At 42.5% G+C, this 26,926-nt stretch overlaps 2 protein-coding genes across 2 annotated transcripts; one reads left to right on the top strand and one right to left on the bottom strand.

Moving 5' to 3' along the window:
- The first annotated feature begins 6,965 nt into the window (after positions 1-6,965).
- On the top strand, positions 6,966-7,634 carry LOC128045460 (60S ribosomal protein L10a-like). The gene has a single exon (XM_052637956.1). The coding sequence runs from the start codon at positions 6,966-6,968 to the stop codon at positions 7,632-7,634; it is 669 nt and encodes a 222-aa protein (XP_052493916.1).
- A 7,817-nt stretch (positions 7,635-15,451) lies between these two features.
- BCL2L15 (BCL2 like 15) lies at positions 15,452-26,832 on the bottom strand. Its single transcript, XM_052636619.1, has 5 exons — positions 26,744-26,832; positions 19,896-20,056; positions 19,460-19,581; positions 16,440-16,664; positions 15,452-15,550 (listed from the first exon to the last, which is right to left on the bottom strand). The coding sequence occupies exons 1-5, from the start codon at positions 26,758-26,760 to the stop codon at positions 15,533-15,535; spliced, it is 543 nt and encodes a 180-aa protein (XP_052492579.1). The 5' UTR covers positions 26,761-26,832; the 3' UTR covers positions 15,452-15,532.
- Between the last annotated feature and the right edge of the window lie 94 nt (positions 26,833-26,926).

Below are 26,926 nucleotides of genomic sequence, written 5' to 3'. Positions count from 1 at the left end.
CCAGCAGATCTTCCTGACCCAGGGATCAAACCCAGGTCTCCTGCATCTCCTGCAGTGGCAGGTGGGTTCTTTACCACTAGTGCCACTTGGGAAGTCCCAGTAAAATATGAAGGAACAGAAAAAGAGTCAAATCAACCACTTTGCTGACAATAATACACCTTTTAGGGCAGAAAGCCTGAAGAACTATTTCTAGAGAAGATATATATACTCTGCAACCAAAGCCTGGAGAAAAGCCATTGATTCTGGAAGCCACACTGTTCATGTAGGGTTTTGGCCCTGATAGGGAGGCTGTTCTAGAAAAAGCTCCCATGTATCAGCTTACATGAGTTATCTCCTCAATGGGTACAAGCCTACCCAAGCGTGTCTCATTTGGTGTGATAACGAACCAAAAATCAGTATAACATCTCTATTTGAGGACAGAAGATCAGTAAATAAGATGTTAACAAAATGAGTCTGAAATAATCGTGAAGAAGATTTGGAAATGTGCTGTTGGAACTTCCTCTATTTGCTATTAGCAATCCTTTCTGTTTTGCAACATTATTCAAACTTTCTTTAGGAAATGATTCTGAACACTATTCGGCTGCAACTGCTTTATTGAGCCTCATAACAGGGAAGGAAAGGTCACTGAGGTATCTTGCTTACAGGCAATGTGAAGTCAATGAAGAATTTCAGTTTAGGTCCACCTAATAAAATGAACCGTATTTTCAACACTTGTTGAGAGCAGAATGTCAGGAGAGTGTGTAATTTCCTCAGTTCTGTCTCACCACCACAAAGATTTCAAACAGCGGACCAGTGTTACAGCTCTTTGTTACAGCTCAGAGTTTTATTTATTCCATAAACAAAGGATAGTACATCCTCAAGGCCTCAATCCTTCTTGGCTTCCTCTTTTTATCTGTTTTGTCTCCTCCCTGCTGAGCCTGCCCTATGCAAATTAGAGCTAGCCAGGAAGGGGGCCTGTTTGTTTCACGGGAGGTTCTCAGTCCAGTCCGTGGCTTTTCGTTTTTCCATTTTCGCGGGCTTTTTCCTTTCTTTGTCTTTTAGCCATCAGCATTTTGGACTCCTTTTTCTATTCTAACTACGTAGCAAGAGTTCAGTTCCTTTCAGTCGCTCAGTCGTGTCTGACTCTTTGTGACCCCATGAATCGCAGCACACCAGGCCTCCCTGTCCATCACCAACTCCCGGAGTTTACTCAAACTCATGTCTATCGAGTTGGTGATGCCATCCGCTGTTGTCCCCTTTTCCTCCTGCCCCCAATCCTTCCCAGCATCAGAGTCTTTCCACTGAGTCAACTCTTCGCATCCAAGAGTAACAGTTCTCAAATTATTCCCCACTAGCTTTAAATTTAGAATTTCTTGCTGCTCTAGATAATACAATTCAATTTGGCTTTTTAAAAACAAAAATATGGGGTAACTTATCTTTGTATTGGTTGTACCAGGTCTTCACTGCTCCTCGCAGGCTTTGTCTCGTAGCAGCGAGTGGGGTCTAGCCTTCCTTGTGGCGCACAGGCTTCGTGTGGCAGTGGCCTCTCTCCCTGCAGAGCCCAGGCTCCAGGTGCACAGGCTCCAGTGGTTGCAGCGCTTGGACTCAGTAGTTGTAGCACACAGGCCTAACTGCTCCGGGGCATGCAGAGTCTTCCCAGACCAGGGATAGAACCCATGTCCCCTGCACTGACAGGCAGATTCTTATCCACTGTACCACTAGGGAAGTCTGGGGAAATCTTAAAGACAAAATTTCAAGTTCACCATGACTAAAACCATGTGAAAGTACACACATGGCTAAATGAAGACTAAAAGATGAAAAAAAAAAAGAATCAATTGAATAAGTGTTGGGATTAAGGATGGTTTTTAAAGTTCTTCTTTTAAAATTGTCATACCATTTTTTAAATTGGAAAAAAAAACACCCCTGCAAAAATCCATTAATCTGTTAAAATTTATTGAGTTTCCACTGAATGCTAAGTATTGGACTATATCAAGGGTTGAATATACAATAATGAACAAGCCAGAACATGAAAAACACTTAACCAGTTCATAAAGCATCTCAGAACTAAAGATATAGATCTAATTACTGATAAAAATTAAAATATTCCAAATGAATTTGCTTATTTGCAAAGTAGGAAAGAATAACCCTGAAAGAAAGTGATTTCCTATATTTGGACAGCTGAGAGACCTACAGTTACATAAACTCTGTGACCTTAGAATGTCTTCACTTCAATCGAAATCAGAACTTGACTGGTAAAGTAACAGACAGACAGCTCATAGAATAAAATTTACATCTACTTTCCTTGAGCCCATATTTCAGAATAATCCCTTTCTAACTTTATTCTCTTTTTAGGGAGGGATAAGATGGAGATAAGAAAGAAAATAAGACAGTCAATAAGAAAGAAAAACTTGCTGAGATCCAACGTATGAGGATCTGAAAATAGCGTCTTAGCAGAACTGCAGATCTTCTTTAAAACCAAGCAGCAATGCTCAGGATTCTGTTCCACTCTCAAACCAAAGATATAGAAATATCGTGAAATAACTAAACCTCAAAAACCCACTTAGCCAAAAGGCCATTTCCTGAGCAGACCACTCAAGCAAGCAAAAAACAAACTGAAGGTGAAAACAAAGCACCTGTTTTATGTTTAATAAATCTAGGTTACTACTTAATTGTTCACACTTCTTTTTACAGGTACTGGAGGACAATAGGAGCATAATTCTTTTTGATAACAATTCTGTTGACTCATTTGTATCTTGTGGGTAGATCAAGAGCTGGTGAAGGAAAACAGGTCATTCAGCAAAGATTAGCAAATACCTTAAAGAATCGAAGAGTTTTTACAATGAACCACTTAAACCAGTCCAGCATAAACCCTAAGTGAACACAACAGTTCCATGCAGTAAAAGAGTCATAAACACTTTATCAGAACCATCAAAGGCGGGCTCAAGTGGAAAGTAAAACTGTAGCGCCTGAAAAGGAGTCAGGAAGGAACATCTCACTGCTGCCTCACCTGCCACTGGTATTTGTTCAGAAGAAAGATGACAACAGGGAGGGGCGTCAATCACTCTGTCACCTGTTCCGACCAGAGGGGAATGTGCCAGTTTAAGGGGAAACATCAGTGTCATAGGGATTGGGAGTTAGAGGACAAAAAATCTTTAACCAAAGAGAATATCAGTGAATCATTAGGACAAGATAAACTAGACGAGAAAGACATTCCATTTTCTCAGAACATCCTTCTCTCTGAGGAGGCACGTTTTACCTTGAAAAGCCACTTATTAGTCTCGGCTTTAATTTCACTACTCCTGCCTTCCCTTGTATCCCAGGACCATTGATCTTATATATCCTTTGCGTATCTGTGAATCACTCAGTGCTTCATAAGCATCTTCTTGGTTACCATGTCTTTCACCTTCAACTTGTCTTCTCTGTTCCCATGTATACCAGCATCCCCATTTCACATTTGGATTCCTGCAGTGATAAGCTCTTAGTCCTCTTCCTATCTGTATCTTCCCAATCTAGTATCTCTTGGTAACTAAGGCTGAGATAAAAGTTAAGACTCAGGATTTCCCTGGTGGTCCAGTGGCTGGGACTCCATGCTCCCAATGTGGGAGGCCCAGGTTCGATTCCTAACTGGGAACTAGATCCCACATGCCATAACTAAGATCCTGCACACCACAATGAAGATCAAAGAGCTTCCATGCCCTAATTGGGACCTGGCACAGACAAATAAGTAAATTTTTTAAAAAGTGAAGACTTCTCTTTAATGCGGAACAACAGGAGTCCTTACTGATAGTCGATGGGAACCAGTACAGCTTCCTCAGATTGTCACCAAGCCCTTCCTCATCAAATATCCCCAACCAACCTATCCAACCACATCACGCTAAGACTTTGTTCATTCTACGGCCATACCTTTGGTTGCTGCTGCTGCTAAGTCACTTCAGTCATGTCCATCTCTGTGCAACCCCATAGACGGCAGCCCACCAGGCTCCCCCGTCCCTGGGATTCTCCAGGCAAGAACGCTGGAGTGGGCTACCATTGCCTTCTCCGATATCTTTGGTTACTTCTCATCATTTCCCCTGGTTTTTGCCAAGATGAAAATAAAGCCTGGTTAGTTATTCCTTGCTTCAAAGATCCTGCCCCAACTCCATCTCACTATGAATTTCTCTAAATCTGAATCTCTTCAGTATGTCTTTATGTTCGGCTATGGAAGCTTAGTTTCTCCACATGTTCTTTGTCTCCCATAAGTTTATTTAAAAGAGGAAATTATTCAAAGGAAAACATATAAAATGCCTCTTATAGTTTTAAGCTTATCAAAGGCAATGATAATGTCTTCTGTACATTTGTGTGGCCCACAGGACTTCACATGGTTTTGAGCATACCTAAAATAGCTCTACTGTGATAACTAACTATTGTGGTTAGGCCTTGGTGAGACATCCACTCTGACTTGGTTACTCATTCCATCAGTTAACTCTAGGTCTCTTGCCTGGCACAGTCTCTGCTTGTCTTTGCCTGGGCACCTTCACTATGCCAGGAGCAGATGGGCTTTCCCTACAGGGAGGACCAGAAACCTGGCAAACAGTACTTCCCTGAATGCTGCTGACCCAGCAGCAGGGCTAGTGTTATAAAAGAAATGGTGCTATTACTGAGGCAGAGTCCCCCCCAGAGGGCTTCAGTGGCCCAGAAAGAAATGACCTTCTTTATCTCCAGAATCAACTACTTCTCTTTTTAGAAATGAACACTGAGGAGGCTTATAAAACACCTCTTTTTTCCACACCATCTCTAGCAATTATTATCTGTAGATTTTTTTGTGTGTGTGATGGCCATTCTAACCAGTGTGTCCTGATACCTCATTATAGTTTTGATTTGCACTTTTCTAGTAATCAGTAATATTACATAAAAGAGACAGCTAGTGAGAAGCTGCTGTAGAGTACAGAGAGCTCAGCTTGGTGCTCTGTGATGACCTGGGAGGTGGGAGGAAGGTTCAAGAGGGAGGGGATAAATGTATGTTTATAGCTGAGTCAAGTTGTTATACAGCAGAAGCTAACACATCACTGTAAAGCAATTTACTCCAATAATAATAATCAAAACACCTCTAATGCAGCTAATTTGCTTTGCTCGTTTTCACATCATCCACAGCTGTAAAGTCCCCTACCCATCTTCCAATCGGCTTCTAGTCATTGCAGCATTCTGGGATCTCATTATGTTTTTCAGTCCACCAGTCATGAGCTTCACGGTCAACTTCCCATGTGCTACACAAGGAATCACACTCTGCCTTTGGTTTAAGAAACAATCAAGAGGCAAAGGTCAACTGATAATTTTCAATTGAAGAAATTCACCTTTTTTTTTTTTTTGATAGAGTTAGAGCTCTTAGTGAGGCTTGGTGTCTTGTTCAAAATATAATCAAACCTGAAGTCTCAGTTTTCATTTGATTGGTCATTCATTTTTCCTTCATTTGTCCATTTAATGAATATTTATGAAATCCCTATACATGCAAGAGAATGGGGAAGAGGGAAGCTTCAGAAGTGAACAACAAATTGTCCTCATTCAAGGACCCTTTATTCTAGTGGGGAAGGTGCATGCGCATGCATGTTCAGTTGCTCAGTTGTGTCTGACTCTTTGTGACCCCGTGGACTGTAGCCGCCGGGCTCCTCTGTCCATGGGATTTCCCAGGCAAGAACATTGGAGTGGGTTGCCATTTCCTCCTCCAGGGGATCTTCCCAACCCAGGGATTAAACCCATGTCTCCAGCGTCTCCTGCATTGTCAGGTGGATTCTTTACCACTGAGCCACCTGGGCAAAGTGATAGGCAAGAAGTGGATTTATTAATATCTTTTATAAAGAGGTTGCAAGAAAATGAGGCATGAGAGGATGATCATGTTCTAGGTCTTGGGTGAGCCTCTGGGATAGATTCCAAGTGAAGGTCCTTTTCTGAGGCAGAAAATAATTCAAGAATGAGCCATAGTGAAGTGAAAGCAGAGATACACATTTTATAGACAGAATGTCGTCTGTGTCAGGAGGCAAGAGTGCCCTGAGGTGTGGGCGTGGTTAGTGTTTATGGGTTGGGTAATTTCATAGGCCAGTGAGTGGCAAAATTATGCCAGCTACTTTGGGGAAGGGGTGGGGATTTCAAGGAATTGGGCTACCACCCAATTTTGGCCTTTTATGGCCAGTCATAAATGTCCTGGTGCCTGTGGTGTGTGTGACCTAACTGATGTATTACAATGAGTGAATAAAAATGATCAAGGTCCACTGGAAGTCAAATCTTCTGCTATCGTGGGCCTAGTAGGTTCTAACCAGCTTTTGCTGTGTCCTCAATGGCTGTCACTCTTTCAGTGGTTGTGCCCTGCCCTCGTTCCTCCTGTCTTAGGCACATGCCGGCAGAGGAAGCATGCAACCATTTGCAGAATGAAGGAACTGATGCTGCCAAAAGTCTTGGGTTTCTGTGCCCACTGAAGCTGAATAAAAAAATACAGAGGCAGTTTGGAGGAAATAGAAAGGTGGCATTAATCCTTAGACAACAGAGGGCAGACACAACAGGCTCGTGCCCAAGATCTGTGCCCCCAACTTCCATGAGGAGTCTAAAGGCTTATACATGATCAGGGCTCCCAGCTGGGGTAGGTGATGAGGAACAAAAGTATAAAGATCTTGTATTCTTCCTCTTGCATTGTTTCAAAAACAGTCACGGGCTGGTGTCAGGTAGCCCAATAATTGTCCACTCTCTTTTGTGTAGTGCGCTCCTGGGCCTTCTTTCTATAATACAAGGAGAAAAACTACCAGGTGGGGTCTGCAGAGAGAGTGCTGTAAAGGTGAGCACCAGATATAGGATGTAATTAGCATAGAGTCAAAGAATAATAGGTACAAAAGGTAGCTAATGCAGAGTTAGAGGGCAGAAAAGCAAACTTAGTTACAGACTACATTAGGAACAAACTAGATTAGGAACAGTTGTTTAAAGTAAACCTAAGCTCTTTTCCGGTTATCGCGGCGTAGGGAACTATGAGCAGCAAAGTCTCCCGCGACACCCTCTACGAGGCGGTGCGGGAAGTCCTGCACGGGAACCAGCAGGAAAGTTTCCGCGCTTGCGCTGGAAAGTTTTTGGAGACGGTGGAGCTTCAGATCAGCCTGAAGAAATATGACCCTCAGAAGGACAAACGTTTCTCGGGCACCTTCAGGCTTAAGTCCACTCCCCGCCCCAAGTTCTCCGTGTGTGTCTTGGGGGACCAGCAGCATTGTGATGAAGCCAAGGCTGTGGATATCCCCCACATGGACATCGAGGCACTGAAAAAACTCAACAAGAATAAGAAACTGGTCAAGAAGCTGGCCAAGAAATATGATGCCTTTTTGGCTTCAGAGTCTCTGATCAAGCAGATCTCCCGAATCCTGGGCCCAGGCCTGAACAAGGCTGGCAAGTTCCCTTCCTTGCTGACCCACAATGAGAACATGGTGGCCAAAGTTGATGAAGTGAAGTCCACGATCAAGTTGCAGATGAAGAAGGTGCTGTGTCTGGCAGTGGCTGTTGGCCACGTGAAGATGACAGATGATGAGCTTGTGTACAACATCCACTTAGCTGTCAACTTCCTGGTATCATTGCTCAAGAAAAATTGGCAGAACGTCAGAGCCGTGTACATTAAGAGCACCATGGGCAAGCCCCAGCGTCTGTACTAAGGCACAGCTTAATAAACCATACTAAACAAAAAAATAAAAAATAAATAAAAAATAAAGTAAACCTAAGAGTGATCAAGGGGCTTCACAGATGGAGCTCAGTTCAGTTCAGTTCAGTCGCTCAGTCGTGTCCAACTCTTTGCGACCCCATGAATCGCAGCACGCCAGGCCTCCCTGTCCATCACCAACTCCCGGAGTTCACTCAGACTCACGTCCATTGAGTCAGTGATGCCATCTAACCATCTCATCCTCTGTCATCCCCTTCTCCTCCTGCCCCCAATCCCTCCCAGCATCAAAGTCTTTTCCAATGAGTCAACTCTTCACATGAGGTGGCCAAAGTATTGGAGTTTCAGCTTTAGCATCATTCCTTCCAAAGAAATCCCAGGGTTGATCTCCTTCAGAATGGACTGGTTGGATCTCTTTGCAGTCCAAGGGACTCTCAAGATTCTTCTCCAACACCACAGTTCAACTCACCTGCCAGTGCAGGAGACATAAGAGACACAGGTTCGATCCCTGGGTCAGGAAGGTCCCCTAGAGGAGGGAATGGCAACCCACTCCAGTGTACTTGCCCGGAGAATCCCACAGAAGAGGAGCCTGGTGGGCCCCAGTTCACAGGGTTGCAAAGAGTTGGACATGACTAAAGTGACTTAGCACAGGAGTAATAAGGTTTGCTCACTGATATCTTCTTTGTTCTCAGGAAAGACAGGAAAAACTCATTCTTCTTTTTTCTTTTTTCCTTTTCACTGCAACAGAATGATGGATGAATTGCTCAGGAGAAGTTTTTTGAGCCTCTGCCTGACACTGTGCCAACTGCCTTACCACAGACTCTGACACACTTCTCACTACAATCCTGTGAGATAGGGATTATCATCCGGGCCATTGTACAAATAAAAACATGGAGCCTCTCAAAAGCTGAGCAACCTTCCCACTTGGAGCTGTGGGCAGGGAGGATACAACCCAAGTCTCAGTCAGTCAGTCAGTCAGTTCAGTCGCTCAGTCGTGTCCGACTCTTTGCGACCCCGTGAATCAGGCCTCCCTGTCCATCACCAACTCCCAGAGTTCACTCAGACTCACGTCCATCGAGTCCGTGATGCCATCCAGCCATCTCATTCTCTGTCATCCCCTTCTCCTCCTGCCCCCAATCTCTCCCAGCATCAGAGTCTTTTCCAATGGGTCAACTCTTCGCATGAGGTGGCCAAAGTATTGGAGTTTCAGCTTTAGCATCAGTCCTTCCAAAGAAGACCCAGGACTGATCTCCTTTAGAATGGACTGGGTGGATCTCCTTGCAGTCCAAGGGACTCTCAAGAGTCTTCTCCAACACCACAATTCAAAAGCATTAATTCTTCGGTGCTCATCTTTCTTCATAGTCCAACTCTCACACCCATACACTTGACCTCAAATCTCAGGAGCTGAGGAGAACTTATTTAATGTGTCAAGGCTGTACTTCTTTAGAACAGAAAAGGAGGATGAAGGTCCAGCTGAAGGAGGGAATTGGCAGGAACAGATTAGCAGAGTCAGCCCAGGAGTGCTCAGTACATCCAAAGTGAAAGTCAAGTCACTCAGTCATGTCCAACTCTTAGCGACCCCATGGACTGTAGCCCTGCAGGCTCCTCTGTCCACAGGATTCTCCAGATAAGAATAATGGAGTGGATAGCCATTCCCTCCTCCAGGGGATCTTCCCAGGGATCCCAACCTAGGGATCAAACCCAGGTCTCCTGCATTGCAGGCAGATTCTTTACCATCAGAGCCACCAGGGAAGCCCCATCCAAGAACCAACCAAAGCCCGAGCTCTGGATAAAGCAGAGTGTCTGTGTGATCTTGAACTAAGTCACTGGAAATGAGGGGGTGAGGGATATGAGGCGAAAGGGGCATCCAGTCCAAGAAAATGGTGTTAATAAATATTAATCTTGAAAATGAAAGCAACTTAGGTGAATTGGTGGGACTGAAACAAGGAGGGTAATGAGGCTAGGAAAGCAATAAATAAGGTTAGAAAGGCAGATAAGGGGCCTGATCATGAATGACCTTGTGTGGCTTCTAAAGTGGTTTGCATTTTCTCCTGATACAAGCAACAGAGACCCACTCTCCAGTTTTAAACCTCTGAGCAAAATGATCACTTTTGCATGTTTGTAATATTACTCTGAAATGAGTTTGGAGTAATTCAAACCTAAAGGCAGGTCTGGGAGACTATTTCAATAATCCCCGTGATGGGGGCCTTCACTGTTGACTTCTTGGCAGGGAGAGGAAAGGAATGGCTTTACCTAGAAATGGGTTTAAAGAGGAAAAAAAAGTGGTCCTGTTTTAAACACAATGAGTTTGATGTTATCATGGGACATCTAAATTGCTACCCACACACACATTTGAGAGGTCCACATCTATGATCTTATCACAGATGGTCTTATATTATATTTATTTTTGTGATCTAGGTTAAAGTTTAACTGTTTTCCTCACTTCAGGACTTTTCTCCACTATGCTATATCACGAATGCAGAGGGAGGATATAAGATGCAGTGTTTACCACGCTCAATCGAACAAGAGTATTTCCCCCAGTTTATTAACATGTCTCAGGACAACGGGGTTACCTGCTGTTCTAGAAGTTTTCAACTATATTAAGATTAAAAAACAATGAAGAGTTTTTTGAACTGGTTCAAAAGCAATTAGAAAGCAGACCAAAAAAAGGAGCTTGAATAATCAGCAGGGTGTAAAGAATGAGCCTTGCCTGGCTCATGTTCTTAACAAGTGGTAAGAATGGGGAGATCTGCCTAGTGTTAAGGACCCTGTGAAATATACTATCAAAGTGAAACAGATGTAGAGGTTGCTTAAAAAGCCAACTATGTCCAAAAAAGGTAAACACACAAATAACTATAATTTAAGACCATTTGTCAGATAAGGCAATGGCACCCCACTCCAGCACTCTTGCCCGGAAAATCCCGTGGACGGAGGAGCCCGGCGGGCCACAGTCCATGGGATCGCTAAGAGTTGGACACAACTGAGTGACTTCACTTTCACTTTTCACATTCATGCATTGGAGAAGGAAATGGCAACCTACTCCAGTGTTCTTGCCTCGAGAATCCCAGGGTCGGGGGAGCCTCGTGGGCTGCCATCTATGGGGTTGCACAGAATTGGACACGACTGAAGCGACTTAGCAGCAAGACCATTTGTGATAAGACCATAGATGTGGTGCAAACAAAATTATGAGAAGACAGTCAGAGTCAGAGCCAGAAAAAAAACTATTATGAGAAGGTAAAGATCACTTCTTACTTGGATTATCTAGATAGCCTTTAAACAAATTATTTATTTGGCTGCCCCAGGTTTTAGTTGCTGCACTTGGGATCTTCGATCTTTGTCAAAACATGTGGGATCTTCAGGTGCAGCATGCAAGCATGTGGGATCTAGTTCCCTGACCAAAGATCGAACCCAGGCCCCCTGCTATGGGAGCGTGGAGTCTTAGCGACTGGACCACCAGGGAAATCCCTTATCTGTATAGTCTTCACAGAGGAAGGAACATTTGAACTGGGTCTTGAAGATGTCTGGAGAGCCTGAGAGAAAGCAGTAGAAAACAGAGAGCAGTAGGCGGAGGGCGGCTTAATGATGGCTCAGTTTGACTGGAGCATGGCTTATGGAGAAAAGAGTCCTGATCCGTAACACTAGAAAAGGCAGTTGGTGCCAGACCCTGAGGGAACTTGAATACCAGGCTGAAAAGTCAGGCTTTATTTGATGGGAAATAGGAAAACACTGATTAAAAAAAAAAACAAAAAACTTTATTGAGGTAGTGCTGACATACAATAAACTACACATTTCAAACTTTCATAAAAAGTTTTGGTATGTGTACACACTCATGAAACCATCACCAAGGTAATGAATACATCCAATTACCTTCTACTGAAAGATTTCAAGAGAATGGTAATCAAAGCAATGCTTTGGGAAAATGATTCGTAGTTTTTAAACAGTAAGTGCCCCCATCTGATACATTTTTAAAGGGATTTTTATTTTAGTTTTTAATTATTTGTTTTTGGTGTGCTGGGTCTTCGTCGCTACACAGGCTTTCTCTAGTTGCAGTAAGTGAGGGCTACTCCCCAGTTGTGGTACACAAGCTTCTCCCTGCAGTGGCTTTTCTTGTTGTGGAGCACACGCTCTAGAATGTGGGCTCAGTAGTTGTGGCACATTAGCTTAGTTGCCCTGCAGAATGTGGAGTCTTCCTGGACCAGAGACAGAATCCATGCCTTCTGCACTGGCAGGCAGATTCTTAACCACTGGACCACCAGGGAAGTCCTGATACATTTTATTAAAGTTTCAAAATCTTGTTTAGTGGCATGTAAAATTTCAGAATGAATTATACCATATCCAAAAAGGGACCAAAAAAAAGTCACAGCTTTGGCCAACTTGGTGGTAATATATGGGACAGATTGGAATGGGTCAAGCTTTCAACAGGATGATCAACTGAAAGCATAACTAGGAGGTTTTATCAGAAGTCCCAGCAGGTGGTAATAAATTCTTGTAGGAAGAATCAGGACAAAAAGGAAGGAATAGTGAGCAAGACTAACTGGGGGCATAGAGCCAGGGAGAGGGAGAAAGGAAAAATGACTGAGGTTTTGAGTTAGTTGGATGGCAATCTGGGAAAGTGTGGGGATAAGAAAGGTCAATAGAAATAAAGAGTTAGAGTTTGTGGGTATGGATTTCGGAAGAAGGAAAATAAGTCAGATTTAGGAATCACATTGAGGTGAAATGTAAAATAAGACTGGTTTGCCTTTGTGGGAGGCAGAATTAATGAAGAGAAAAAAGTCCAGCTAGAACTTTATGAATTTCAAACCACAGAGTCTGAATTGTTCAAGCAGTGCTTAACATATTCCAGGCATTAGGCTAAACCCTTCACAATGTATATTGTATCATTTATCCCTCACAATAATCCTATTGTGGGAACATAAGCACAAAGGAGTTGGATTCCTTGCCCAATGTCACATGATTTGTCTATGGTGAAATCAAGTTGTTAAAATCAGACAGTCTAAATGCATTCATGATCTCTGGGCTACAGTGTTTCTTTCACGCAGCCCAAATCACTTCAGCTCTCCTAGGACAGAGGGTGGCCTAGCAACAAACACAACACCCAGGACAGAGCTGCCTTATCTATTTGCCTAGCACCATATCCTCTGTCTCCAGGTATTACACAACAGGGGAACTCCTTGGTGGTCCAGTGGTTAAGACTCTGTCCTTTCACTGGTGTGGCCTGGTTGGGGAACTAAGGTCCTACAAGCTGTGTGGCATGGCCCCCAAAAAAGATACTACAGTATACTTGGAGCTAGATTCACATTCTGATGTTTTATGGGCCTCATAGGACAACAAAAGGGAGCTGGCATGGCTAAGAGGGGGAAGAATAAAAAGAGGACACTGCTGACCTCTAATACTTATCATTCAATTTATTTTTTTTCCACTTTTATTGAGATATGACATTGTGTAAATTTAAGGCATACAATGCAATTATTTGATATATATGTTTGTAAAATGATCACCATAGTAAAGTTAGTTAACAAACCTATCACCTCACATAGCTACAATTTGTGTGTGCATTGAGAATTTTAAAAATCTACTCCATTAGATTCAAATATATTTTATAGTATTGATAAACATGCACTTCCCTGGTGACTCAGCAGTAAAGAATCCGTCTGCAATGCAGGAAACATGAGTTCAATCTCTGGATCAGGAAGATCCCCTGGAGGAGAAAATGGCAACCTATTCTGGTATTCTTTCGTGGGAAATCCTACGGACAGAGAAGCCTACAGTCCATGTGGTTGCAAAAGAGTTGGACACGACTGGTGACTAAGCAAGATTGTTAACTATAGTCAACATGCTATACATTTCATCCCCAGAACTTCTCATATGGAGTTTGTACCCTTTGACCACCTTCACCTATTTTCTCTACCCCAATCCCCAATCTCTGCTCTTGGCAACCAGCAATCTGCTTCCTGTTGCTATATCATTCAATTTAGATTCCACTTGCTGAGAATTAGATCAAACGCACAGAGAGAATTTTATTTCATGAACAGAACAGCGTTAGTCAAAGTGAAAATAATGATTTCACCTAAGAGGTCAAATACCACAAAACTCACCATGTCGGGTTTACAGTAATGTAAGGGACAAAGGAATACATCAAGTGTCTGAAGTTGGTAGCAAGAAAAGCTACTTTCTACTAAAGAGAAACATGAAATCTCATTTCTGGATTACCAACTTAATTTATTGAAGAATAGAGGAAATAGCATAACTTGAAAAAGTCAAAATATATTAGCAGCACTATATCTGTATATCTGTACATCTAGAGGAGCCAGATAGCTGGCTGGTTGAAGGGAGGGGATGTGGTTAGCTTTGTTAAACTTAAGCCAAAGCCATTAACGCCTCACTTAAACAGTAGTGCTTTTCTTCTTGATGTTTAGGTAAGTCATCTAGTTTCTGGAGCTTAGAGATGAAGAAGTCTCTACTTGATGACTGTCTATTAATCCATGAGATTATTAAGAACTGTTATGTGATACACAGATCATAGAAACCATATGTTTTACTTCCAGTAAGTTCCAATCACTTGTGGCAGGACCAAGGAAATACACACCTCTGTCGAATACTCAGGAGTCCAGGAGTTCACTGATTTGTTTTAGAGAAAGTGTGGATTATGCAAGAACTAACAAACACTCAAACTAAATTCTGATAAAAAGAGTCATCCTACCTATGGTTTCTTTTAGAATTATCAGGATTGCCACAGAGTTTAAATTACTCAAGGAGAAATGGTCATGGAGCTCTACAGCAGAGGTCTGGAAAGGGCCAGGGAGTAGATATTTTAGGTTTTACAGGACAGGCTATATGGTGTCTGCTATAACTCAACTCTGCGGTTGCAATGCTACAACAGCCATAGGTAATATGTAAACAAGTGAGTGTAGTTGCATTCCAATAAAACTTTCTTTAAAAAAAAAAAAAAAGCTGTGGGCTGATTTGGTTTGTGGGTTGTAATTCCCCAACCCTTGCTCGAACGTGATGGTTCTAAAAATTTGTATGCACATCAGAATCACCAGTGGGACCAATTAAAAAGGTAGGATCCTAGGCCCAGCCTACCCCTACCAAAACAGAATCTCTAGGGATACAGCCTGGAAATCAGCAACGTATAACGTCCACAAGTGGTAAGTGAACTGCACTTCGAGAAACACTGTGGCATGTACACAGCTAGCTTCATCTAAGATAAGATGGCGCTACAGTCCCAGAAGCGGGCCAGCACTTCCCGTATCCTGTAGTGATAGAAACGCAGTGACTGCTCTGTTGCTTTTTGGCCTTTCTAATAGAAAAGCAGATGAACAGACTGCTATTTTCTTGCTTCCAGCCTTGACAATAGATAATATAATTTGGCTCCAGTGAAATTAACATGAGATTTAGGTTATGAATTTAAAAGAAAATCCTCAACTTAAAATAACAAGATTTTCTAAACCAAAGATCTCCCTGAAATGCTTTAGACTGCAAAATTAGTAGACAAGATGCCTTATCAGAAGATGGAGCTAAATCTGATGGAATGGTTCACTGTGGGCTCCCTTTTCCCTACACCGTCTCCAGCAACCTGCTCTGTTGCCTGGAACTCCACTTCTAAAGTCATTACTTTGCATCTGGAGGTCTTTGTTGCACTAAAAATCTCATTAAAACTACTGCGTCACTGGAAGACCCCTCATGTAAAAACAGAAAGTATAAAAATCTCTGTAGACCTCTGGGAGATGCTCCTAACTTTAACAATCAGTAGAAAAGAGATTATTCAGCTAAATTAAGTGCTGTACAAGAGAAAGGGTTTTTATTTGGTTGTTTCTCGATTTTAATCACCAGAGATCAATCATCCGATCAGTCAAAGAAGTCCTGTTCAGGCTGGGAAACAGCTACATCTCTTCTTCAGCCCTCCAGATTTTCCTAGGAAAGACAATGAATATCCTACAGTCAAAGGGATGGTCTTCAGGAACTCCCTTAAGAAACCAGAAAGACCTGCAGACACCTCAAGGGAAGCCCGCTCCTATTAAGGCTTTTGCTCATCCTGGAAATGAAAACACATGTTCCACAGAGCAGATGCTCTAAGGCAGAGGCTTAGAACGCCGCCTATCGTTACCACCACAGCAGATGTCATTGTTCTTGGTTAGACAATAGTAAGATGATTCTGAACTTCCTCAACATACACGCAAAAGATGTTAGGGGAAGGAGACCCAGAAACTTACCAAGGGGTAGAGCAAAGTCAGACTGACGTTACAACCTCACCATAAATATAATCACAGATGATTATGTGAAGGAAGTGGAAATTAGTTTGACAAAGTTAGCAGTCAGTATTTTAGGCAACCTGCCTCTGGGGTCCAGGGCTTCCCCGGCAGCTCAATGGTAAAGAATCTGCCTGCAATGCAGGAGACAGTGCAAGAGATGCAGCTTCGATTTCTGGGTCAGAAAGATCCTCTGGAGGAGGGCATGGCAACCCACTTCAGTATTCTTGTCTGGAGAATCCCATGGAGAGAGAAGCCTGGGATGCTGCAGTCCATAGGGTCGCAAAGAGCTGGCCATGACTGAAGCATGCACACTTGGGGTCCAAGACCTGCTGGCTGAGCTTCTGACTGCTCCCCTTTTCCATGGCAATCCCCCCACCCCCCCACCGAATAATCCTGTCATTTTCAGCAAAGCTGGAAGTCCTATTTACCCGCATGGTTTCCAACTGACAGAAAGAACCATGAACTGGGAGTCTCAGGTATTAATATAAATATATATATTAATATAAAAACAATGCCAATATCCAGCAAAGACAGGGGTCCAAAATACTTACCCATCCTCCCTGGCCCTGGATGTACTCTCGGATGGCAGTGTTGCCATTGATCATATTCATCATGGGCCTCGCCAGCTGACTTGCCACCTCAGGAGCCATGCGGACCACGTGTTCAAGAAGCTTCACAGACACTGCCAGAAAGGCTCTCTCGTAAGCCAAGCTGGAATCTTGGGTACACCAGGCATTGCTGAGAGATTTCACTGTGTTCTGAAGTACAGTTCCTGCCTGGGGAAAGACAGAAGATCTATCAGTGGAGTATCACTAAAAAAGTACAGGAGGCTAGAGTTGCAGGAATCCAGTAAGGCAAGTGTTTCTCAAAGAACGGCAAGGACACATTGGTTGTATTTAAGGTAATCTTTTTTTCCTTGATCATATTTTTAATTAAGTAAATTTATTTTGAGATAATATTTTTTCAAATGTTTTATTTTGTATTGGGATATAGCTGATTAACAATGTTGTGAGTTTCAGGTGAACAGCGAAGGGACTCAACAGTATATATACATGTATCCATTCTTCGTCCAACTCCCCTCCCACCCATAAGGTAATCTTAAAGAGTAAATGGATAAACTTTTCTTATTTTAATATTTTTTAATTTATTGCAATGGGTATTAGGAAAAAAACATAAGTAGCCCATCAAACCCACAATTTGCTCAGGATGGAAAAAATGATTAAAGAAAAAAAAAATGATTTGAAAGAAAAATCCTAAGTACATGATAGTAGAGCTAGTCAACTCCTGAATGTCTAGCTTAAATGACTGAAGTCTTGGAAACTCTAAAGTAAAAAATAGATTAAGCTTTTCCTCTTCCTTTATCCTTCCCCGAAAGTTTTTGATCCGAAAGCCATTATTTGGGGCCAGTGAAAGTGAAAGTTGCTCAGTCATGTCTGACTCTTTGCGATCCCATGGACTACACAGTCCATAGAATTCTCCAGGTCAGAATACTGGAGTGGGTAGCCTTTCCCTTCTCCAGGGGCTCTTCCCAACCCAGGGATCAAATCTAGGTCTCCCACATTGCAGGTGGATTCTTTACCAGCTGAGCCACAAGGGAAGCCCTAGGTGGGGCCAAGAAAGATTTCTGTGGTGTGGCACAGAGGGCCCATGGTAGTCAGAGCAGGGTGTCAGAACCCAAAGAAGCTGAGAAGGGCATCCACAGTGAGAGTGCCCATATCCTGGTTTCCAAATTTTGTTCTCTGTAAAAAGAAATCAGAGTTCCCAGGAAAATGGCTAATTTCAGGTTGTGGCTTGGAAAATACAAGATCTTCTGTAAAAGAAATTAAAGTAGTTCTTGGAGAAAGATAGGGACATGCCAAAATCACAGTCCAGACTGAAAGGACTCCTACTGGTAGAATCTGGGGCAATTCGGGCACACAAATAAATAATGATAGCAACAGATTATAACCCATTGAATAAAGTAGGAATTCATGAGTCCACATTGAAATAAAAAATAAGGTCAAAATATGAAAAGGCAGTCAGTTTTATGGTGATGGAGAGAAACCTGCCATTTGGTGGCAAGCATGCTGTGGTATATACAGAAATGGAATTATGTGGTACACATGAACCTTGGGCTTCCCTGGGGGCTCACAGAGTAAAGAATCTGCCTGCAATGCCTGAGACCTAGGTTTGATCCCTGGATGGATCCCCTGGAAAAGGGAATGGCAACTCACTCCAGTATTCTTGCCTGGAGAATCCCCATGGACAGAGCAGCCTGGCGGGCTACAGTCCATGAGGTCACAAAGGGTCAGACACGACTGAGCGACTAAGCATACACACGCAGTTTCCTTATCTGCTTAAATGGATATTAAGTCAGAAAATTGAGGACCGATCAGCAGTCCCCAACTTTTTTGGCATCAGGGGCCAGTTTTGTGGAAGACTGTTTTTCTACAGACTAGGGGTGGGGGATGGTTTCAAGACGATTTAAGCACATTACATTTATTGTGTACTTTATTTCTATTTTTATTACATCAGCTCTACCTCAGGTCATCAGGGATTAGATCTCACAGGTTGGGGTCACCTGGCCCAAAGGTTCTACAATCTAAGTTGTGTGATACAGCAAGTGGACAAAATTGGGTTAGATGTTTGCTCTTACAATGTTATACATTCATGGGGAAAAGCTGCACTACAATTGTTTCTATGTTGCCTCATAAAGTAGTGTAAGGATTAAATGAGATAATAAGTGTAAAACATTTAGAATATTGTCTAACACATGGGAAGTAATGAGTTAATACTAGCTGTCATTATTGATATTAATCAGCAACCTCATCTAAAACATGGTCTATGGTATTTATATCCAATACAGAATCCAAGAATCAGGACTCTGATGAAAAGCCAGATACACCTAAGTGGGCTGCTGTAAGTACTTATTCCCCATTGTATCAGAATTGTCAAATGCCTATCCTTCCTGTATATAATTTCATTGCTGGATCTTGTGGGGAAACAAGATGCCCACTACCAACAAAATAAACGCTTCCCTTGTGACTGAGCTGGTAAGAAGTCCGCCTGCAATGCGGGAGACCTGGGTTCGATCCCTGGGTTAGGAAGATCCCCCTGGAGAAGGGAAAGGCTACCCATTCCAGTATTCTGACCTGGAGAAGTCCATGGACTGTATAGTCCGTGGGTTCACAAAGAGTTGGGACATGACTGAACGACTTTCACTTTCACCAGCAAAATATTTTAAAAGGTGCTAAAAGAATAGAATGTTTTACCAAGAATAAAGTGCTATATATATATAGAGAGAGAGTGTGTGTGTCTGTGTAAAACACAGCTCTGATGAAAAACAATCAGAAACAATCAGAAGGCTGATGAGCCTGTGCCAAAAGCTTTTCACCTCAATACCACCTTGTCTTTGATTAACTGCTGAAGACTTAGAATTGAAGAATTCCTGCTGTATCTCCTTGGATGCAATAAGCCCCCAAATTTTTCATAGAACATTTGTAGTCACAGTTGTATTGGCACAGTAAGAGAACGGTGTCTGAAATAGAATAAACAAGAAGCCAACAATAGAAAGAAGTAGTGGAAACTTGACCTGTCCCCGAATGGTTCCTGCGATGACATTTCTGGCAGAAGCTTCCAATTCTCCATTGAATTTGTCACCCAGCATCCGAAGGCGACCCGCAATGATGGCCACATCAAAAGAGGAAACCTCCCCTAAAACAGATGGGGCACAGTCGCATTTATCACAATGCCTGAAGTGATGGCAAGCCCCAGGGACCTGGGCATTGAAGAAAGTTCTCTAGATTTCTAAACAATCCAGTCCCCATCCTCCCAAGAAAATCTTTACTATAGCGTCAACACCAATAGACAAAAAATTCTCCCTTCACTGAGAATCTCTTTCTCTGCTACAGGGACTTCAGATATTGCTGAAAATTTAGTTTGCCTTTTGAGACTTCAGAGGAAATAAGTTAGCAGATTCCGATTTTCTTACAGACTTGCAATTACCACCTCAGGCCCAGAAGCCTTACCTGCATCTGGTTCCTCTGCACGTTGTAGGGTCCGGTTACCAACCTGCCAAGCGGGGCCTAAGAAGTCGGCGAGGAGAGCATCCACTATGCATGCCGTTTGTTCCTCAAAAGTTCGGGGGCTCTTCATTTTAGATGTATGTTTGCAGTCAAGTTTTGCTTTCCTACAGAACAAGCAATTCAGTTCAGCAGGAAGTCAGAAACCCTGGTAAACCAGATGTGTCCTCATGTAAAGTTACTTAATGGGACGTGGGGTCCTGGAGTCTTTCCTTGCACCTGTCTTCAAAGCAGCTGCTCAGAAAGGGCGAGACTGTTCTACAGAGCTCACCCACACACAGCTGGGGAGGCTTATTGAAGACTTTCAGTTCCCTGAGAGCCACACCCAAGCCAGGGTTAATGGATAACTTACACTAGTGAGATAGCCAATCCAGAACTGAAAGAGACAAGGAAGAGCCTCTTGGGTAATCACTAAGAAACTTCCTGTTGGGTTCTGGGTATGGTGTAATTTAAAGAAAGAAGTTTTTGAAGTTATATTACACAAACATTCAACTCCTGACAGCATTCATTTGCCACAATGGCACACTGATTATTTACTGAGTACCTGTGTGTAAGGAACTGCACATACTTGGCATATAAATAATCCAGAAAAATGACAGATACAGTTCCTATCCTCATGGGGCTCACACATGGACATAAATGACAGATATTAAGTAACTAATCACATAATTTCTTGTGCTTATTGAGATACAGTGTGTAATAAGGAAACAAACCAAAATAAAGAAGGCTTCCTTTAAGTCGTAACATCTGAGAGGCGCTCTGAAGGACAAGTGAGGACTCATTAGGCAAAGAGTAGGAGTAAAACCATTCCAGATAGAGGGAACAGGACATATAAAAGCTGAGGAGATGAATAAAAATTGGGGCATTTGAGGAATTGCAAATGGGAATAATACAAAGTATTTCACAGGGAAATAATGAGGATTAAATAAGATAATGTTATGTGGAAGGATCAAGCAGTATCTGAAATATGTGTGTGTGTCTGTGTTAGTTGCTCAGTCACATCCAACTCTTCGCGATGCTATGGACTGTAGTCATCCAGGCTCCTCTGTCCATGGGATTCTCCATGCAAAAATACTGGAGTGGGTTGCCATTCCCTTCACCAGGGGATATCCTTGACCCAGGGAAACCTGGGTCTCCTGCTTTGCAGGTAATTCTTTACTGTCTGAGCCAGCAGGGAAACCCATCTGAAATATAGCAAGAGTTAAATGTCTTCCTTTTAGCCCAAGGTCTAATCACCGAGATGAAAGGAATCTGGGATCTATTCTCTAATAGAATTAACTGGGGTCTTCCAACAGGGCTGGACTCCATCAGTGTTTTACAGGTTCTCAGGACTGGACACTTACTTTTAGTGGTTGCCTTCTTAATGGAGCTACACCTAGATTCTGGGTTTGTGTCTCAGAAGCAGCACTCAAACCTATCAACTTTTCCAGGGTATTCTGACCTGGTGAACTAGTAGGATGACATTCAAGCATAAACAGTAAGTTAATTGTTCAAAGTGGAATTTCTAGCTTGCAAAATAATCAGAGCCAATCTTCTGCTTTCTGTTCCATTCTTAAAAAAAAAAAAAAAGAGAGATCATACATTCCTTTGGGACTAGGAATTATATAGCTAAAGGGTCATTTTTATTTGTCATTATCACTAAAGCTAAAAACAGTGTCTAAGTAGCTTTCAGACCTCTAATGTCAGAAGATTCTGCAAAGATAATTCTAGGCCAATGTCCTTTCACACTAGAGCTAGCCACTGACAAGTTAAGGATTCCAACAAATACATTTATGACATACTCCCAAAATAATACACACACACACACACACACAAAATTGTAAGATACAATCCAGCTGGTGTTAAATAGCCTCCCCAAGGTAAGTGGCATCAGTAAGCAGTAGAACAGAAATTTGAAACCAAGTATGTCTTTCTATCAACAGTAAACCTTTCCCCATAATAATAACCCACCTTTCTTATTTCACTACTGGTATACATACGGGCAAATGCAATTTTGGGAATCTAATCTTTGCATAATCTTATATATCCTTTACATTATTTCGTACAGTCAATGGTATAAGGCTAGAGAACCAAAGTATATCTTTCATGAGCAATGTGGGGTAAAACTTCCTCCTTTATTTACTTCTCTCTGGGCCTTCAATGGAATACCCTTCCAACCATTCCTTCCCCTCCCTGCCCCCAGCCCACATACTCTTCACTCGTGTAGTTCAAATATTGTACTCTTAATTATTACTGAAAAATGAGGCCAGAATTTTTTCACTTTCACTTGTTTCTCTTGCTGCTCTGGTCATAATACTTTATATCTTTTTCCCAAAGCCTCATCTCATTATATCATTAGCTCAAAATCCAGGATCTTGTCCTCTGCACCAGGCCTGCACGTGAATGAGGATCCTGGGGTACAGCTCCTCTCAATGTGATGACCTGTAACTAAGAAAAAAATTTCTTTGTCTCCTCACCCCCAAATACTCAACCTATGAACAAGTGATAGAATAACTGTAACAGAACTCCAATTCAAAAAAGGAGGGAATGGAGGCATCTAACAGTTGCTGGTCCATAGCTGTAAAATGATCATCAAAGTGAAGTCGCTCAGTCGTATCTGACTCTTTGCGACCCCATGGGCTGTAGCCTACCAGGCTTCTCAGTCCATGGGATTTTCCAGGCAAGAGTACTGGAGTGGGGTGCCATTTCCTTCTCCAGGGGATCTTCCCGACCCAGGGATTGAACCCGGATCTCCCACATTGTAGGCAGACGCTTTACCCTCTGAGCCACCAGGAAAGCCAAAAATGATCATCAGGAACTATGTAAATGATTGCTTCTGTAATGTTCCAAAGCACCACGGTCATTGGCAGGCCCTCATTATATGTGTCACCAACTAAGACATTAGAAGGACATTTTTCTAAAAGTACAGTATCAACTACCTTCATAGATTTTAAAGATAAGCATCTGCCTATATCATCAAACCAGTCTATCTGCAGAGACTAGAGAGTGCTCCTAGGGAGGAGGAATATTAAATAATTAACTTTATTTTATGAAAGTAAAAGTGTTAGTCACTCAGTCACGTCCAACTCGTTGGGACTCCATGGACTACAGCCCACCAGGCTCCCCTGTTTGTGGAATTCTCCAGGCAAGAATACTGGAATAGGTTGCCATTCCCTTCTTCAGGGGAGTCTTCCTGACCAGGGTTCGAACTCGGGTCTCCTGCACAGCAGGCGGATTCTTTACCATCTGAGCCACTAGGGAAGCTTTATTCATTTTGCTTGTAAATGATTAAAACCAGGTGATAGTCAAGAAAAGTCAGTTCTTCACTGAGATGATTTTTAAATTGTTGCTTCTGTTATTCAGTCGCTCGGTCATGTCTGACTCTTTGCAACGCCATGGACTGCAGCTCACCAGGCTTCCCAGTCCATCACCAACTCCCAGAGCTTGCTCAAACTCATGTCCATCAAGTCAGTGATGCCATCCAACCATCTCATCCTCTGTCATCCCGTTCTCCTTCCGACTTCAATCTTTCCCAGCATCAGGGTCTTTTCCAATGAGTCAGCTCTTCCCAAGATGGCTAAAGTATTGGAGCTTCAGCTTCAGCATCAGTCCTTCCAATGAATATTCAGGATTGATTTCCTTTAGGATTGACCGGTTTGATCTCCTTGCTGTCCAAGGGACTCTCAAGAGTCTTCTCCAACACCACAGTTCAAAAGCACCAGTCCTTTGGTACTGGCCTTCTTTATGGTCCAACTCTCACATCTGTACGTGACTACTGGAAAAACGATAATTTTGACTATACAGCCTTTGTTAACAAAGTGGTGTCTGCTTTTTAATATGGTGTCTAAGTTGTCATAGCTTTTCTCCCAATGGGCAAGCATCTTCTAATTTCATGGCTGCAGTCACCGTCTACAGTGATTTTGGAGCCCAAGAATATAAAGTCTGTCACTATTTCCATTGTTTCTCCATCTATTTGCCATGAAGTGATGGGACCAGATGCCATGATCTTAGTTTTCTAAATGTTGACTTTTAAGCCAGTTTCTTCACTCTCCTCTTTCACCTTTATTAAAAGTTTCTTTTAAGTTCCTCTTTGCATTCTGCCAACAGGGTGGTGTTTTCAAAAGCAACAGTTTCATATTCTGCTATGCTTCTCACTTTACAGGAAAGCAACCAAGTAGGGCTTAATATTCTAAAAGCTCCTATAGTTAGGATCACTGTAGTTAACATTCAATTACTGATCTGTACCTAATTTTCTTTGGTTCAGCAATTCAGTGATAACCCTTAATTTTTTAAGAAGTCAATCAATTTACTCAATTTCTACCACTTACATCCTGTTTCCTTCCAACACTTAAAACTGACAGCACTTAACACTTCGACTTTGTTTTAGTACCTAATTAAACATTCAGTTTAACTGAACAAGTCAAAATATGGAAAGTGATTCTGAAGCTGTTCTGATCCTCCTCCTTTCAGTTCCTGGGGATCCAGGATCCAGATCTGTCTTTTTCAACTGTGGGTGATTTTTTACTTCCATGGTAACCTGGCAACATCTGAAGATATTTTTTAAAGTTGCCATAACAGGGGTTTGGGGGCATCTAATGGTATAGATCAGAGATTCTGATGATTATCCTACAGTGCACAGATAAACCCCCTACAGCAAAGAATTATATGGCCCCAAATGTCAGTGGCACCACTTCTGAGAAACCCTAGCCGAAATGGAATTCCATCTATTATCTTCTATATGGTCGACGCAATATAACAAAACACACTTGAAACACCAGTCTACAAATACCATCAGAATCTAATTATTCAAAACTTACAGCCATTCATTCAGTACTATTTATTGAGTAACCATTATCTCATAGGCACTGTAGACAGAAGGAAAGAAAGATAATCACTGTCCTTAAAAACTGTCTGGCAGAGACAGACAACTGACTAAATCCATGTCCTTGCCAGAAAATTCAGCACTATCTGTTTCCTACTCCTATTAAAAGCTTAGCTGAGAGAAATCATAGGCAAAGCATTATTTGAAGGATATGCAGTCCATCTATGGATCCAGGTAGAAGAGGTCCTTTAGTTAAGCTGGATGATATTTGGGTCACAGTATCTTTAGTTCTTGAAGAATGCCCTCACTAAGCTTCATATTAAAATTATGCTCTCTGTTCAGACTGACGAACACCACAAGAAAGTCATGTGAAACACTTTACTAACTTGCCACACAAGTATTCTACATACCATTCAGTGCCATCCGTGTAAAATTACATGTAAATTTCTTTTAGAAATTAGAATTTAAATATTTATTTCTGTCTGGTGACAACTACAAAATCATTCCTCTTTATTCTGGCTGCTTCCAGGTGGCGCTAGTGGTAAAGAACCCGCCTGCCAATGCAGGACACTCAAGAGATGCAGGTTCGATCCCTGAGTCGGGAAGATCCCCTGGAGAAGGGCTTGGCAACCCACTCCAATATTCATTCTTGGAGAATCCCCACAGACAGAGGAGCCTGGTGGGCTACAGTCCACGAGGTCACAAAGAGTCAGACATGACTGAAGCTACTTAGCATGCAAATCACTTACAAAGCTAAATACAACCTCAACTGTATTAACTATGTAGGCTCTTTCAGCCTGGACATTTGTATACTTTCCCATCCCTAACCCAGCTGGTCTTAACAGGTATTATTTTTCCTATGCTGCGTTCTCTGGTTATTTTTACTTTACCATCAGTTTATTACATCTGTTTTGGCCATAAGTTGTCTCCATGTACAAAATGTGGTCAGCTATGAAGAAAATTAAACATGAGAAAGAGTGACAAGAAAACAATCAGAATAGTACTGCTGTGCTGTGCTAAATCACTTCGGTCCGGCTCTTTGCGACCCTATGGACTGTAGTTTACCAGGCTCCTCTGTCCATGGGATTCTCCAGGCAAGAATACTGGAATGGGTCTTCTTCCAGGGGATCTTCCCAACCCAGGGTTCGAACCCACGTCTCTTACACCTCCTGCATTGGGAGCTGGGTCCTTTACTGCCACCCCAGTAGTACTGCGAGACGTATGCACTGACTGCTTTCACAGCCTGAATGAAACCCCTAACGAAGGCAGCGAGGGTCACAGAAAACATCCTGAAAGAGCTCATACCTGAACTGAACACCAAAAGACAGGCTGCTGCTGCTGCTGCTGCTGCGTCGCTTCAGTCGTGTCTGACTCTGTGCGACCCCATAGACGGCAGCCCACCAGGCTCCCCCGTCCCTGGGATTCTCCAGGCAAGAATACTGGAGTGGGGTGCCATTTCCTTCTCCAATGCAGGAAAGTGAAAAGTGAAAGTGAAGCCACTCAGCTGTGTCCGACTCGTAGCGACCCCATGGACTGCAGCCTACCAGGCTCCTCTGCCCATGGGGTTTTCTAAGCAAGAGTACTGGAGTGGGGTGCCACTGCCTTCTCCGAAAGACAGACTAAGTGTTACTTAAAAAGATATGAGGGTGAGGAAATATTCTAGGCAAGAAATAAAAGCACAGAGATAAGAGAGAGCTGAGTATATTCAGGAAACTGCAAGTGCTTTGCTTTTGCCAGAACATGGGATATTCTGGTGAGCATTGAGACATGGCACAGAGGAGGAACTTTGGAGACCATGCTAGGGCTTTGAACTCTGGCCTAAAAAGCATGATTAAAATATTATAACAGTAAGGAATTTACTGTAGTAATCCAGGGAAGAAAAGATGACCCTTACAAACTGATATCCCTGTCAGTTTCCAGACACATCAGACATCTTTAATTAGTAAAATAATCCCTTAAACTAATTAGAAAAGAATACAAATTCTACACTCACCCTCTCCCCAACAACATTAACCTTTACAACATCACTTGGAAACATGGGGTCATTCACCAATAGGTATGAGAGGAACATGTCAATGTTCTTTGGACAAAAATGGAAGAATCTTCACTCCCAGATTCCCATTCTCCTTTGCATTTGATATTATCTGGACTTACAAGCAGTGATAATAAGAAAAAC

The sequence above is a fragment of the Budorcas taxicolor genome, chromosome 3 (assembly GCF_023091745.1).
Source record: "Budorcas taxicolor isolate Tak-1 chromosome 3, Takin1.1, whole genome shotgun sequence".
Classification (NCBI taxonomy): domain Eukaryota; kingdom Metazoa; phylum Chordata; class Mammalia; order Artiodactyla; family Bovidae; genus Budorcas; species Budorcas taxicolor.
Note: the sequence above shows the minus strand (reverse complement) of the source record. Positions and strands in the feature narration are given on the sequence as shown.

Excerpts from the sequence above, each read along its gene's own strand:
- LOC128045460 (XM_052637956.1), top strand. The coding sequence starts at position 6,966 with ATGAGCAGCAAAGTCTCCCGCGACACCCTCTACGAGGCGGTGCGGGAA.
- BCL2L15 (XM_052636619.1), bottom strand. Across the intron at positions 19,582-19,895 it reads TGCAGAGGAACCAGATGCAG|GGGAGGTTTCCTCTTTTGAT; the intron begins GTAAGGCTTCTG and ends CATCTGTTTTAG. Across the intron at positions 16,665-19,459 it reads CAGGAACCATTCGGGGACAG|GCAGGAACTGTACTTCAGAA; the intron begins GTCAAGTTTCCA and ends GTCTTTCCCCAG.